The sequence below is a fragment of the Phycomyces blakesleeanus genome (assembly GCF_001638985.1).
Source record: "Phycomyces blakesleeanus NRRL 1555(-) unplaced genomic scaffold PHYBLscaffold_28, whole genome shotgun sequence".
Classification (NCBI taxonomy): Eukaryota; Fungi; Mucoromycota; class Mucoromycetes; order Mucorales; family Phycomycetaceae; genus Phycomyces; species Phycomyces blakesleeanus.
Window position 1 is genome coordinate 589417 of NW_017265161.1, and position 14382 is coordinate 603798.

At 33.7% G+C, this 14382-nt stretch overlaps 9 protein-coding genes and 1 non-coding gene across 10 annotated transcripts; 7 read left to right on the forward strand and 3 right to left on the reverse strand.

Annotated features, from left to right (window-relative positions):
- Nucleotides 1-675: 675 nt before the first annotated feature.
- On the forward strand, nt 676-1609 carry PHYBLDRAFT_174078 (hypothetical protein; the record flags this gene model as incomplete). The annotated part of the gene is made up of 5 exons (XM_018437180.1): nt 676-823; nt 922-966; nt 1032-1242; nt 1406-1517; nt 1601-1609. The coding sequence occupies 5 exons, from the start codon at nt 676-678 to the stop codon at nt 1607-1609; spliced, it is 525 nt and encodes a 174-aa protein (XP_018285793.1).
- Nucleotides 1610-1981: 372 nt separating this feature from the next.
- Nucleotides 1982-3058, forward strand: PHYBLDRAFT_151282 (hypothetical protein; the record flags this gene model as incomplete). Its single annotated transcript, XM_018432651.1, has 5 exons — nt 1982-2033; nt 2129-2214; nt 2267-2410; nt 2474-2528; nt 2610-3058. 5 exons carry the CDS (start codon nt 1982-1984, stop codon nt 3056-3058), a joined length of 786 nt encoding a protein of 261 aa, XP_018285794.1.
- A 134-nt stretch (nt 3059-3192) lies between these two features.
- On the reverse strand, nt 3193-3670 carry PHYBLDRAFT_72164 (hypothetical protein; the record flags this gene model as incomplete). Its single annotated transcript, XM_018442609.1, has 3 exons — nt 3193-3374; nt 3486-3537; nt 3599-3670. 3 exons carry the CDS (start codon nt 3668-3670, stop codon nt 3193-3195), a joined length of 306 nt encoding a protein of 101 aa, XP_018285795.1.
- Nucleotides 3671-4691: 1021 nt separating this feature from the next.
- PHYBLDRAFT_101143 (hypothetical protein) lies at nt 4692-4907 on the forward strand (the record flags this gene model as incomplete). The annotated part of the gene is made up of 1 exon (XM_018427626.1): nt 4692-4907. A coding segment is annotated over one exon (216 nt), but the record flags the coding sequence as incomplete, so codon positions are not given.
- Nucleotides 4908-6451: 1544 nt separating this feature from the next.
- PHYBLDRAFT_t240 lies at nt 6452-6522 on the reverse strand. Its single transcript has one exon. It is a non-coding gene; the product is annotated as a tRNA-Gly (tRNA).
- A 330-nt stretch (nt 6523-6852) lies between these two features.
- On the forward strand, nt 6853-9027 carry PHYBLDRAFT_72167 (hypothetical protein; the record flags this gene model as incomplete). The annotated part of the gene is made up of 7 exons (XM_018442610.1): nt 6853-7003; nt 7091-7174; nt 7237-7410; nt 7738-7801; nt 7995-8103; nt 8407-8589; nt 8851-9027. The coding sequence occupies 7 exons, from the start codon at nt 6853-6855 to the stop codon at nt 9025-9027; spliced, it is 942 nt and encodes a 313-aa protein (XP_018285797.1).
- A 438-nt stretch (nt 9028-9465) lies between these two features.
- On the forward strand, nt 9466-11376 carry PHYBLDRAFT_151287 (hypothetical protein; the record flags this gene model as incomplete). The annotated part of the gene is made up of 5 exons (XM_018432652.1): nt 9466-9517; nt 9758-9871; nt 10014-10101; nt 10347-11095; nt 11231-11376. The coding sequence occupies 5 exons, from the start codon at nt 9466-9468 to the stop codon at nt 11374-11376; spliced, it is 1149 nt and encodes a 382-aa protein (XP_018285798.1).
- A 39-nt stretch (nt 11377-11415) lies between these two features.
- PHYBLDRAFT_151288 (hypothetical protein) lies at nt 11416-11787 on the forward strand (the record flags this gene model as incomplete). The annotated part of the gene is made up of 1 exon (XM_018432653.1): nt 11416-11787. The coding sequence occupies one exon, from the start codon at nt 11416-11418 to the stop codon at nt 11785-11787; it is 372 nt and encodes a 123-aa protein (XP_018285799.1).
- A 78-nt stretch (nt 11788-11865) lies between these two features.
- On the forward strand, nt 11866-12881 carry PHYBLDRAFT_151289 (hypothetical protein; the record flags this gene model as incomplete). The annotated part of the gene is made up of 4 exons (XM_018432654.1): nt 11866-12123; nt 12226-12329; nt 12399-12564; nt 12777-12881. The coding sequence occupies 4 exons, from the start codon at nt 11866-11868 to the stop codon at nt 12879-12881; spliced, it is 633 nt and encodes a 210-aa protein (XP_018285800.1).
- A 158-nt stretch (nt 12882-13039) lies between these two features.
- Nucleotides 13040-14288, reverse strand: PHYBLDRAFT_151290 (hypothetical protein; the record flags this gene model as incomplete). The annotated part of the gene is made up of 4 exons (XM_018432655.1): nt 13040-13207; nt 13277-13582; nt 13639-14069; nt 14261-14288. The coding sequence occupies 4 exons, from the start codon at nt 14286-14288 to the stop codon at nt 13040-13042; spliced, it is 933 nt and encodes a 310-aa protein (XP_018285801.1).
- Nucleotides 14289-14382: the final 94 nt, after the last annotated feature.

Below are 14382 nucleotides of genomic sequence, written 5' to 3' on the forward strand. Positions count from 1 at the left end.
AACAAACACAGATACAAACATAAATATTTATTAATTAGGCAATAAATCACACAATTGTCTTAAAAAATATATGTTTCGATTGACTTGGCAGAAAAATAAAAAATAAAAATAAAATATTAAATGCTAAATGTAGTATTTAATTATTTTTCTGGAAGGAAAAACTTGTTGTTACAGATACACCTAATTTAGATTCAATAATATTTTTATTACATCACAAAAAATACCGATTTCTTTTAGAATATAATAAGTTACAATATATGACTTATTTTTAATAAGAAAGTATATCAAAAAAAATTGAAAAAAAAGCAAGAATTGATGTCATAAAAAAATACAAGAAAAAGAAAATCCAAAACAGACCACTTGCCAAAATGAGCGAGAATTGATGTCATGTTAAAAAAACGCAAAAGAGAAAAACTACGCCATTATATCAGTGATTATTAAATTGAAACCCCATTAATAATCAGGCACACTTTTTTTAAGAAAAGATTGCTATATCAAAATCCATTTGTAATTCTTACTAATAGGAATAGTAAGCTCAATGCAGTCAATGAAATAGTGAATAAGATATATCAACTCATTATTAATGACAAAAATAAAAGACATATAAAAGATAAAAACAAAATATAGTATACACTTCTTTATTATTTTATTATTATTAATATTATTCTTACTGTTATGAATTCTACAACTAAAATCTACACTGTTATATGTACATGTTCATCATGTACCAAAAATGCAATTGGTGGAATTTTGCAAAATGCACAGACCTTTAAGCGTCATAACGATGCTAATAAGTTATTAGACATTGGCTCAAAAAATCGAGGTAAATGACATTTGAGTAGTATGCACATTACTGGATAAATTGTAATCTGATATTCTTTTTCTGTTAATTATCAGTTAATACAGAAGTTGTCAAATAAGAAACACACATTGAGATGGGAGATGTATCTGATACATTGATTGACTGTAAGTATAAAATGTATTTTTAATAAATCATAATTTAGATAGCTAATAGTCTGTTTCTACTATAGATGAAGACAATTATTCTATTATATCAGCCGAAACTACTGTACAGAGTGTATCTTTTTTGAGAGAAGACGAGATTTTTCAATTCGAAGAGTCTGATGTCAAGACAACATCATTGGCTTCTGACAATGGCAATCCTGATTCAAGCGATGAGTCTGAAGATGAGAGTGAAGTCGAGGTTGCTGGTGTTGAAAATTTTGGACATAGTTGCTTCCAGTATGCATACATTTAAAAAAGAAATATACATAAATTGTGTTACAAATAATTAACAGAAATACTTGCCTTTGTAGTTGTTGTGGTGGTTGAAGTTGAAGAAGTTTTTAAGAGGAAGAATTGAAGATTTGAGATTAGGAACGAAGATTTGTGAGAACTTGTGTAGGTTTTGTTTATTGAGAAAAGGTTTTGTATCAAAGTTTTACCAGGTTCTTACACTGAACTACTACTGCTATTTATATTATTTTGGATCAGGAAAATTATATGACTGGGGTCAGGTAATCGATCCTATCTGAGCCTTAATCAGAGCAATGTGATCTTGGGATAATTAATATATGATTAATTATATAAATGTATGTAGTCTCAATGAAATATTAACATCGAAAGTAAATATGTTTATGAGTTATAATTATGCTTATAATAATCCACTGATGTATCTCATATTATGGTGATATCATTATATGAAATATAATCACTATTATGCATGCTAAACCTGTGTATTAAATAATAAAGTAATTGGTAGACACTTTTGACTGGAATAGCCAAGGCCTTATATTATTTCCTTCAGACTTATTCTCAATAACAGGAGTAGTCAATACTCACTTACAACAAACATTATAGATAATGTAATCGACTTTTAGGGTCAGGAACATTACATGTAGTGTTACATTATAAATCAATATTAATTTTTTTAAATTTTTTCTTTCACTCTTCCACAAAAGAAATATAAAAAAAAGCTATAATGAGCAACCTTCCCAACACTGTTAACCTTGAAGCCAACACTTCTGGCAAAAGTAATGTTGCAATTGCAATGTATATGACTATAATACTAATGTTAAGAGTTATGATTATATAATTCTGGCTATAAATATTGTCTATATATATGTAGAAGACCCAAGAAAAAACTTCACTATTGCTGAAGATAAACAGCTCTGTCATTCATACCTTTGCATTGCCTTGAATGCAATTCAAGATGTTGAACAAAGGGAGATACTTTTTGGGAAAAATAACTAACCATTACCATGAGTATGCTCCTGAGGGCTGCATTCCGCATAATGAATATTCTTTGCCTGCTTGCTGGCAAATTATAAACAAGGGTGTAAACAAGTATGTCAGTATCTTGTTGGCTATAGTGCACTCAAATTCCAGTGGCACCAACAACGAATGGAATGTAAGTTATTGAAATATAGATAATACATATTATGCTGTCCACAGTAGTTAAATAAAAGTTTAGGAGGCAAAGGCAGATGAGATGTACTTCGTTGAGACAAAAACGAAGTTCAACCTTTGTCACTGCTTCAGAATCTTGGCTAGACACCCAAAATGAAAGCTAAGTGCTCCAGCCAAAAATAAGGGAAGAAATCTTAAAGTGGCAGCCTCTGCCCCTAACCCAATTGGTGAGGGTATAGACGAAGAGGAGTTTCTAGCTCGCTCAGCTGGAAGAAAGTTTGCCAAGGAGCAAGAGGCGACTAAAAGAAAGTGGGAGAAGAACATTGAGAGACTGATTGTGTTGCATTCAGAAAGTATTGCAAAGGGTAATGAGCGCAAGAAGCTCCTAAAAAAGACTATGGAGTCTAATGTTTTGGTGGCAAAGGCCATAAGAGAGAAAAATGCCATCCTTCAAAGGACTCAGGACATAAAGGTTCTGTTGATTGATACTTCTTTGATTGCAGATCCTGTCAGCTGTCAGATGATGTTGGACTTGAAGAAGAAAGTTCAGGAAAGAGGTATAGTGAATACTCCTATCAGTAATAATGACAGTATGAGCAGCAATCTCTTTGATATTAGTAGCAAAGGAGAGGATTGTGATGGCAATTAGTTTGCACAAAGGAAAAGTAAAAATAATAAATATATCTGATTTTAATTTTTATTTTATTTTATTAATGAATTTCCTTTTCTTTGCTACAGGCTTTCTATAAGATCGTGTCTCAACTGAAAGTACTGCTCACAGTTTCAAATTGCCATATATCTTTGGATGAAACTTGCAAAGCTTCCATCTGGGAGCACTATCTCTGATCTGGATATCAAGGACGTCATTCCAGTCAAGGAAGTATCCACCTCAGATCTTTCTCCCACAACTTCTCTTTCTACTCCATTACTTTCACCAACATCTTCTTTCTCTCCTCTACTATTCTCTACAATCATATTGTGTAAGATTATGCAAGTAGTTGTAATGTCATGCAGAGTTTCCTGACTTCACATTCTTGCTAGCTCAACAACTATTGCAAAATGTGCCTGCAATATACCAAATGCACACTCTACATCCTTTCTGACTGCCTCTTGTGCCTTTGCAAAGTTCTTAAAGAAGATAAGTGCTTAGTGAATATAATAAATAACAATACAATATAAATGCAAGTACCTTGTGTTTTGCAGACTGAGGGTCATTAAAGCTTTTAACAAATGCAGCGTAGGTTGGGTATATGTCATCCATCAAGTAATATCCCTGGCTATAAGTATTGCTATTGATGGTGAAGTTAACTTCAGGGCCTTTTCTATCAGTTATATTCTCCGACAAGATAAAACATTGTTACTTCCTCAGAAATACACCTCTTTTTAGAGCACACCATTTTTTTTCCTTTTGCAGAACCTTTTCTTAAAACTAAATCACTCATGTCATCAAGAAATAAAAGAACCAGAAGCCTTTCAAAAAGATGTGAATTGTCAGAGTTTGAGCATGGTGGCATTATTTGGCTATATAAAACCAAAAATATCCCAACTGAGATTGCAAACCACATGGGTATCCCTAGAACAGCAATCAACACCACTATCAAACATTGGGAAGAAACTGGTACTGCAAAACCAAAGACCAGATCTGGGAGATCTAAGAAACTTAGTGTCATGAATGTTACAAGCCTTTGCTTGAGCGTGAGCCATAACCCTTTCGAGAGTTATGTATATCATCAAAGAAATATGACAGCTGCAGGTATCATCATCTGTAGAGACACAGTTATCCAATACCTTAAGGTCAAAGGCTTTGGTTCTTACACCCCTGTTTCTAAGCCAAACTTAACCCATAAACAGAAGAAGAATCAGTTGCGTTGGGCCAAAGCTAGAGCCAACTTTGGATTGAGGACTGTAGTAGGGTGGTGTGGTCAGATCAGTCGAGATTTATGCTGAAGAGCAATGATTCTGATCCAGCCATGATTTGTAAGCGAGGGAAGAGACACCAGAAACGTCATACACTAACAACAGAGAAGTATGGAAAGGGTTCCATAATGGTGTGGGGTTGTTTCTGAGCTGGTGATCTCAGACCATTATCATTTCTTGAAGAGTCAGTAGACCAAGACGCATGTGTCAATTGTTTATCTAAGGACTTAAATCTCTGTTATAAGAAATTGAATGATGAACAGGACACTATGTTTACATTCTAAGAAGATGGTGCTAGTTGACATACTGGGTCTTATATGACGTGGTAGAAAAACCATTGGGAAATTAAACGTTTTGACTACTGGCCATCACAAAGTTCAGATTTGAACCCCATTGAGCACGTCTGGCATGCCCTAAAAGCCAATGTTCAAGAGAGAAAGGCCTCTATAAACAATGTTGAAGAGCTCAAGACTTGTATTCTTCAGGAGTGGGAGAGACTTGACCCAGAACTTCTTTGTACTCTTGTAGCAAGTATGCTGGATAGAGTTCAAGCAGTTATAAAAGCTTGTGGTGACCACACAAACATATTAGACCCTATCTTATTTTTTTATTTCTATAATATATATATTTATATCTATAATAAAACGAAGTTTCATTTTATTTAGTTGAGTTCTTTAGAAGATATAATGTAAAGAAGCTGATATGTAGTTTATTTGGGACTAGAAATCAAGGAATCTGACTGTGATTTATTTGGCACAAGTGTATCCTCAAAAAGGTGAGACTGGTTCAAGACATTGATATCATTCAAGGATCCAGACAAGCCAAAGAAAGAATATCAGATCCAGAGGTCATATGAAGCAGCAGCTTTCAAAATGATGGGAAGAGTCTTCTTCTTTCCACCGTATTGCCCATGCCAAGCAGTGAGACAGTTCTTCCACTTCCAGTACATGCAATCGAGAGAACCTAGCATTTCGGAAAACTCTCTTGATTCCTCTTCTTGAAGAAGTCGTTTTAAATCCTCTTTATTTGGTGCTCTCAAATACCCATCATCAAAAACAGATACAGCTGCAGCACAGAAACGCTTCAGACACTTAAGAGCAGTTGACTCTGTCATTCTGAACAATTTGTTCATGGAATTGGCAGGAAGTCCATATGCTAGCTAGCAGATAGCTACGATTACCTTCTGGATAGGAGAGAATCCAGGTCTATGAGCAGCATCTAACTTTTGCTCAAAGTATCTGTCATAGTCTTTGACAGCCTTCAGAACTCGCATAAACAATGATCTGTTCATTCTAAAATGCCTACAGAATTGTTTGTCAGTATAGATTATACTTTCATCAAAATAATTCTTGAACAGCTGATTGTGGTCTTGCTGTCTATCACGGAAGATCATAGTATGGCGCTTCTTTGGGATATATTTTTTAATATCATTGTCAGAGTAGTTGTGGGTAAGCTCGTCCAATAGGAAGCTGCTGATGGTAATACATAATTCTTTATCACGTTCTTCTTCTTCAAAAAATGCAGTAATAAGGTTGTTGTTCATTTTTATTGGTGTACATAAAAGTGTAGAAGTAAAAAGAAAGTAGTAGTAAAGAAAGAAATAAAAAAAACAGCAATAAAAAATAATAACTGGCCATGTAACATTTATAATGTTCCTTGATAATATAACCACAATTTGGCAATCTGTTTTTAACTGGTATTAAATCCCCAATGTGACTGAATTACACTATATATAATATTTTCAATAATGTAACTACTGTTAATGCTCTAAGAGTTGACTTTTTAGGGTAAAAGATCTTGACTTTGCTGATTGGTCTTTCACATATGTTTTAGATGTTTGAGATAGTGAATATACTTGTAGAAGATATTACTGGACAACAAGCATCTAAGATATATTATCATAGCTATTCTTTTAGCCAGAAATCAATTATTATTTTATATAAATAGTCAAGAAATACATTTACTACAAAGAATCTTTGTTCTTAAAAAGTTAACAATCCCCAGTGGTATTGATTCTGCGACTTAGTTACAAGTGCCAGAAAAGAAATATCAGATTGAGACTTGACAAATTCAAACTCTCTATAGGAGAAAATAAGAGGCTTCCTCAAGTTGGCACATTAAAATGTGCGTCAACGGGGAATCGAACCCCGACCTTCAGCTTGGAAGGCTGAAATTCTACCATTGAACTATTAACGCGTAGTTGTAAACTTTGTACAATAAGTGTACATGTTGTATGTGTTACAAAAAGATCGCTGGTTCAACTCTCAGAAGCTATCACTGGAAAAGTGTCTACTTTCACATATGTTAAGCAAATCTAATTTCGAGTGAAAGAAAACATAAAATTGCGTCTCAACTGGTTTTTATGAATTAAATATTTGACAAGAGAAGTGGTCGATTTAATTGTCTATACCAATTTGTGTAGCATCTGAGAAAAATACTAAGCCTAAATAAATAAAAAATAAACTACTTTATATTTCTCTTCTTTACTTTTCAACTCATAAACATATTTATCTTTTTTTTATTAAAATGTCTCCCAGCCATATCTCAACCAAAAAGTTTAAATGCTACTGTCTAGTATGCAGAATTAAAGCAGGAGAATATAATATCATATTTTCTCAAACGCTTAAATGTCATAAAAGAGATGAACAAATTGCAATCAGGGGGCAAACCAACAGATGTAGAAAAAATATTTTTTTTTTACTTTTATTTTTAATATGATAATAATTGATACAATTTATTAATTGAAATACAGAAAGTAATGTAGTTGAAGAAATACCTGAGGTTGTCAGCCATAATGAAATTCATTTTGAATATGAAAATAATGAATATGATATAGTTTATGTTTTTAGTAAAATAAAACTTTTTTTTATTCTTTAAAATTGTTTTTATCTAATATTCCCATTTTGATAGGATTGAATGATAGCATAGAAGAGATAGAAATGTCTGCTCAGATAAAAGACTTATCTCTTTCTGAATCTAATGCTGTATTTGGTATTAAAGGCAATGAGTATGCAGCAAGCAATAATTTTGATGGTAAAGAAGATGAGAGTGATGATAATATGAGTGATGATAAAGGTTTGCATAGTAAATTTTAAGTAATGCTGTCCATGAGAAATAAAAAGAAAATTAATTGATTGTTCTTTTTTTTTTTAAAAAAAAATTCTTTCAAGTTCATCTCAGAATTGAGTTTGATCTACCATTTCATTGTAATTGCTACTGTCTTATTTGTATTCTTATACGTTGCCAATGAAGGCACAGTAATCTTTATTTCTATTGTCAATAAGATTCTTGAATTGTTTAACAATTCATTCCATCTTCCATTAAGCATTTTTGGGCTCAAGCAACTTTCAGAATTAAGTGCATTAATAAAAAAAATTAAGAAGTATATAGCTTGTGGTAAATGTCATATAGTCTACAGCAACAATGAATCTGTCACAGTATATTGCATGTCTCCTGTTTTTGGTAGTAACCTATTGTGTAAAACACCCTTATTCAAAAGTAGATCTGAGTCAAGAATTCCAAAAAAGACATATATATCATTCAATTGTATCGTCATTGAAAATGTTTTTTTGTTGCCCTCGCTTTAAAAGTGCTATCAACTCTTGGAATTGTGGTCCAAAAATAGATAGAATGATGTTTGACATATACAATAACGCTATGTAAAACAGCTTGTTGGATGTCAATAGTGTCCCTTTTGTAAACAATGACCACTCTATAATGTTTACTTTTAATATCGATCAGTTCCAACCATTTGATGGAAAAACATATTCATGTGGGGTGATTTATCTTGTTATAAACAATCTTTCTTGTAACATGCATTTTAAGAAGAAAAATATCATCCTTGTTGGATTAATTCCAGATGTGAAGTCCACAGGTACTCCTGAGTAGGCGGAATATCAATGTTATAAAAAAGAGTGTGACTGGACCCAAAGACACACAATTAAATTATTGAAACAAATAAGACAGTCCTTAGATTAAAATGTATATAAAGAGAGCAAAAGATCACAATGTTTTGATCCTCTCTCAATTTTCATAAAAAAGAAGTTTCATTGTACTTTCCAAGTCTCTTCTTTTATTTAGATTATTACACCAAAATCTAAAGAATCAAGTAAATCAGATATTAACAACTATCTGAAACCTCTTGTCGATGAATTGGAGTTGTTGTACAAAGGTATGAAAATCAGAACTCATCAACACCTAGAAGATATCTCTATTCATGATGCTCTTTTCATGGTCGCATGTGATATCCCTGCCACAAGAAAAGTATGTGGGTTCACATCTCACATCAGCACCAATGCATACCATAAATGCAACCGTAAATTTATTTAGTTAAATGGAACAAGCTCTGTCAATTATTCCGGATTTGATTTCTCCAAGTGACTTCTTTGCACTAAGAATGATAATTGTAAGAATGCAGAGATCTGGAGAAATGCAACCAAATCATCTGAGAGACAGTGTCTTGAAGTTGAAAATGATATTCACTGGTCCGAACTGCATTGTCTCTAGTACTTTGACATTGTCTAGTACACAATCGTCAACCTTATGCATAATCTGTTCCTTAGAACTACCAAGATAATGATGGATAGATGGGTTGCAGATGGAATAATTAACAACAAGAAACTTGCTGCCATGCAGAAATCTGTCAAGAAAATTGTGCTGCCTCCAGATTACATGATGTTACAAAACAAGATTGGCAAGTGATTTCCTTATATGAAGGCTGATAAGTGGAAGTCGTAGTGCTTGGTATACTCTCCTGTTGTACTCAAGGGTGTGTTACCAAAAAAGAAATTTGGCAACTGAATACTTTTTGTGAAGGCCTGCCAAATCCTGGTAGTGCCTAGTATTTGCAAAGGAGGCATTGAATCAGCATACACACATGTACAACACACTGCAAAAACAGATCAATTTCACATATGTAAAGTATACCTAAGTTCTGATAAACAGAATAGGTAAAATTGTAGTTCAGCTCACTTTTGTGAGTAAAGTATTTGAATAGTATTTTAAGCTACTCTATTGGCTACTGGCAGCTGTGTAGCATTAGAATGCAACATCAAACTCAAATGAAATAAAAGTGTGTTTTCTTTGAAGTCTCTTTCTTTACTATTAAATACTATTGTAAACCTTTCTTTTCATTTTAAAATGGCTTCTATTCGCAAACCAACTGTTAGAAAAGAGTGTCAATGCTCTATCTGTAAAAGCAAGACACTAGGATTCAATCATGTATCTGTTAAAACATTTAAACATCATCAAGAAAAAGATAATCATGATATTACACATGTTTAAACGCGTACGGTTAATACATTTGCTTTACTTCACTTTATTTTATTTTATTTTATTTTATTTTATATCATTTCCTTTTTTATTATTTTATATAATAATAATAATAATAATAATAATAATAATACTAACACTAATAATAATAAATGTGTAGCCCATGAAGACACATGCAATACAATTAGTAGTGCTGTTTCTGAGCCTGTAAATCAAGAGGAAGATAGTTTTGAATTTGAACAGGAAGATGTTGAAATCAATTCTGAGCTTAGAAGTAAGAAAACTTATTTTATTAAATTGATTTATTTGGGTCTAACATTCTGCTTTTGTAGACCTAAATGACACAAATGACATTTTAGATATACCGACAAGAAACTAACCTTTCTCTGAAACGGATTGCGTGTTTGGCCCTAAAGATAATGTCCAGTATACAAGTGACACTTACGAAGAAGAAGAAGAATATGAAGATAAATCCAATGTTGAGATGGACAATGATGAAGGTAGGTACACAGCTTTAGATAATATTATATTCTAGAAAATAGAGAGTTAATCAACATTCTTTAAAAAAATCAAATTAAAGATTCTTCATTAGAATCAATCTCAGAATTGAATTTGATTCACTGATTCATTATTATTTTGGTTGCTCTTTTTGTCTCACTATATGTTGTGGATGAAAAATCTGTAAACCTGATTCCCATAATCAACAAGATCCTGCAGTTTTTGTTTGACTCATTCCACCTTCCTGTGAGTGTTGCTGGCCTCAAACGTTTGGCCAGATTTGAAGCGTTAACAAGTGGTGTCAAGAAGTATATTGCATATAGCAAATGCCATGCCATATATGATAATGAAGCCGCCCCTTTGCATTGTACATTACCCAATTTTGGTAAAACCTCCTTGTGTGGCAACTACTTGTTCAAGTCTGGTCCCAGATCAAAAGCACCCAAAAAGACATATGTATTTCACTCTGTTAAGAAAGCCTTAAAGACGTTTTTTCAATGCCCAGATTTTGAAAACAAGATCAACTCATGGAACCGCAGCCCAAAAATGTATAGCACTTTGTTTGACATATATAATGGTGCGATGTGGAATGAGATAGTAGATGTAGATGTTATATCTTTTGTTGATACCAAGCAATCACTTATGCACATGCTGAATATTGACTGGTTTCAGCCATTCGATGATGTTACCTACTCCTGTGGTGCCATATATCTTGCAATCAACAATATTCCACACAGTGAGCAGTTCAAGAAGGAGAACATGATTCTTGTTAGGTTAATGTCAGGGCTTAAAGAAGCGAGCACTTCTGACATAAATAATTATCTGAAATCATTTGTGGATGAGTTGATGGAGCTGTACAAAGGTATTAAGATTAAGACTCACCAATGTCCAAATGGTACTTCTATCAAAGCAGCCCTTCTCATAGTTGCCTGTGATATACCTGCTGCAAGGAAAGTATGTGGGTTCACATCCCATACAAGTACAAATGCATGCCACAAGTGTAAGTGTCAATTTTTGAGATTGGCTGAAACGAGTTCCATTGATTATTCTGGATTCAATTTCTCAAAGTGGCTCCTTTGCACTAAAAATGACAATTGTAAGAATGCAGAGATCTAGAGAAATGCAACCAAACCAGCTGAGAGACAGCGTCTTGAAGTTGCACATGATGTTTGCTGGTCCAAACTGCATTGTCTTCAGTACTTTGATATTGTCTGCTGCACAATCATCGATCCCATGCACAATCTATTCTTAGGCACTACCAAAAGAATGCTGGAGAGATGAGTTGCGGATGGATTAATTGACAATAAAAAACTTGTTGCCATGCAAAAGGCTGATGAGAAGGTAGTGTTGCCACCTGATTACATATTACTTGGGACAAAGATTGCCAAGAAATTTCCCTATATGAAGGCTGATGAGTGGAAGTCTGGGTGCCTTGTATACTCTTCTGTAGTTCTAAGGGATGTGTTGTTATTGTCAGAGTTCAATAACTGGATAGAGTTTGTTAATGCATGTAGATACTTCACCAAGCCTAGTGTTTCCAAAGAAGACATTGAGAAAGGACACAAATGCTTAGAAGAATTCTGTAAAGGGTGTGAGACATTGTACGACCTGGACCTTCTCTCTCCTAATATGCACTTGCATCTGCACTTACACCAAACAATGATTGAATTTGGACCCATCTATGGCTATTAGCTTTTCAGCTTTGAAAGGTACAATAGTGTCCTGAAAAATATCAAGACCAATCGAAGAAATAGGTTTGAACTGACATTTATGAGACAGTTCATTGAAGAGTCATGGAAGAGAGATTTTGTTTGTCCACTTCTGAAACCTATGCATGCACTTGCATGTTTTGAAATTTTTGATAAGTTTACTATCAACAACAACAACACCTACCTCTTCCACTCTTTCTCAATTTCTGAATATCTTGAAGCTTCATGGGATCTTTCAATGACAATTCATGGAAAGGAGCCCCTGCCATTGAAAACAAAACCATTATCATTTATGCCAAAACATGAATATGATTGTCTTGTAAGATACTATCAAGCTGCATACAAGAATTAACAGATCTCAGGTTGCAAAGATGTAATTGATAACTCATCTTTTGTCAATGACTGAATCGAAATGGTGAAGTCCATTGATCTTCTTGGGCAAAGCTACAAAGGGTGCATTGGAACGAATAGCCACGGATCATACATACAATCATATTTCACTGAACGAACTGGGTCAGAACATGTGTATGTTGGAGAGATTCAATACCTTTTCATTCACAATTTTAGGCCAACTGTTTCTTCTCTAACATACAGAAATTCCCATAGTAGTCAGCATGTATTTGCATTTGTCAAATGGTTCAAATCCACTTCTGACAAAACAAGAGAATTAGAAGGAGTTGAGTTGTTACAGAATGAATTCTATAAGCAAGGTTTTCAAAGCATTCTGCTTGTACATCGGATTCTCCTAACAGTTGCAATAGTAGATTATAAAACTACAAAAAACGTTAACAAAAAACTTGCAATTCCTTTACCAAAAAAAATTTACTATTAATTCTCATACACATACTTACTTATATATTTATCCTCTATTATTATTATTTTCTTTAATCAATTCAATTTCAATTATTACTATTTGGCACTACAACAGAACATAGTAAAAAAGAAAATGTTTATTTATCGTTGATTGCCTAGCGAGACAATGACTGGGACAGGGTGGCAGAAACAGAGCAAGGCGACAATGTTGCTGAATATCTGTTCATTCTTAGCTTTGTTCCCACGCCTGCATTTGACACGTGATGGGTACGATTAATGTTGTCAACCATTGTCAACAATCTGTTGAACTGTATTTATTTTTATTAGTTCTTTATTTTTCTTGTTATAAAACTTATTTATTTATTCTAAATATTATTTACCTCTTCACTTCTCCAAGTGGGGCAAGCCACATGCAAACACCGTCATAGAAGATTGTCCACAATCTCAATATCCGACTCACCATCAGACATGGCATCCTTCTGAAAGAGTTTGAGATAGGTCTTCTCAACAGAGTTTCCAGTCTTATATCCTATTGCAGCATCAATGGCTACCCAGTTGTCCATGTATGTCGACTTGCGTTGGATAGACATCTGGCTATATAGATTGTAGCTTGAGAAAATAGTAATATATCAATTAATTTTTATATAGTATATACAAACCTGAAGAGTACGACTGTTTGCTCCCCCCTTGCTGTTTTTCTTGGCCTTCTGCTCAGGAGACTCGTGAAAAGTACGATGACTGTGCTTGTACCTGTTCTTTATTTTATCACTTATCACCCGTGGGTGAGTACCAGCTAGACGAGTTAGGGCGCTAATGTAGCTCTTCAAGTAATTGATAACAGCTACGTTATCGCAGTGGTTAATCTTCTCGTTCAAGTTCCACTTCTTCTTACTCTCGTTCTCAGCAACAAGAGCAGGGTCGTCAGACTCAAACTTCCAGTCCCACAACTTTTCTGCGAAGATTTCCTAAATACAGGTTGTTTAATAAGTTGTTGATACTAACATATATTAATATTAATTACCGAGATAATGACAGAAACCTCAACATCACTGAGGGAGGTCTGGGGAACATAGGATGACATCAGAGATGGTCCTAGACTAGCCATACGAGTCTGATCGTTGGCATAGACAGTTGCAAAGTCTGCAAATGCCGTATGTGTCTTTCCAGACATGTCAACAACAACGCCCATCCTGTTTTTAAAGGCTGCCATGTTGCTATTGACAGCAGCAATGTCATCCTTGACACCGTTGATATTATTGTTTACTTTGTTAAACATTTCAACAATTTTTGCGTATTGCTGATCTTGGATAGTTGCAGATGAGAAACTGGAGGCAATTTCTTGAGGTCCAACATGGCCAGCCAAAACACGGTTTGCAGAGGTAGATATACTTGCAGATGCTTTTCCTTTTCCTTTACGGTCTGTTTTTCTGCTGCTATTGGAAGGTATTTTTTCTTTATTGTATTTTTATTAAAGTTTTATACATTAATAAATTATTAAAATAAAATAAATGTATGGGTTGAAATATATTTATTTTTGTTTAATCAAAGATATACATACAAAATAAGTTAATATAAAGTAGATTTATGAAATAGCTGAGAAAAAGAAGGGATTATATATTATTTTCTATGAAATCCTTTATAACCTTGAACAACTTCTTTAATATTCAACATAGAACTTAGTGTTACAATATAATTTCGGACTATTCATTTTATTACTATTGTATTTTACTAGAGTCAATTCTCATCTAAACTGCCTTCTGTTTGA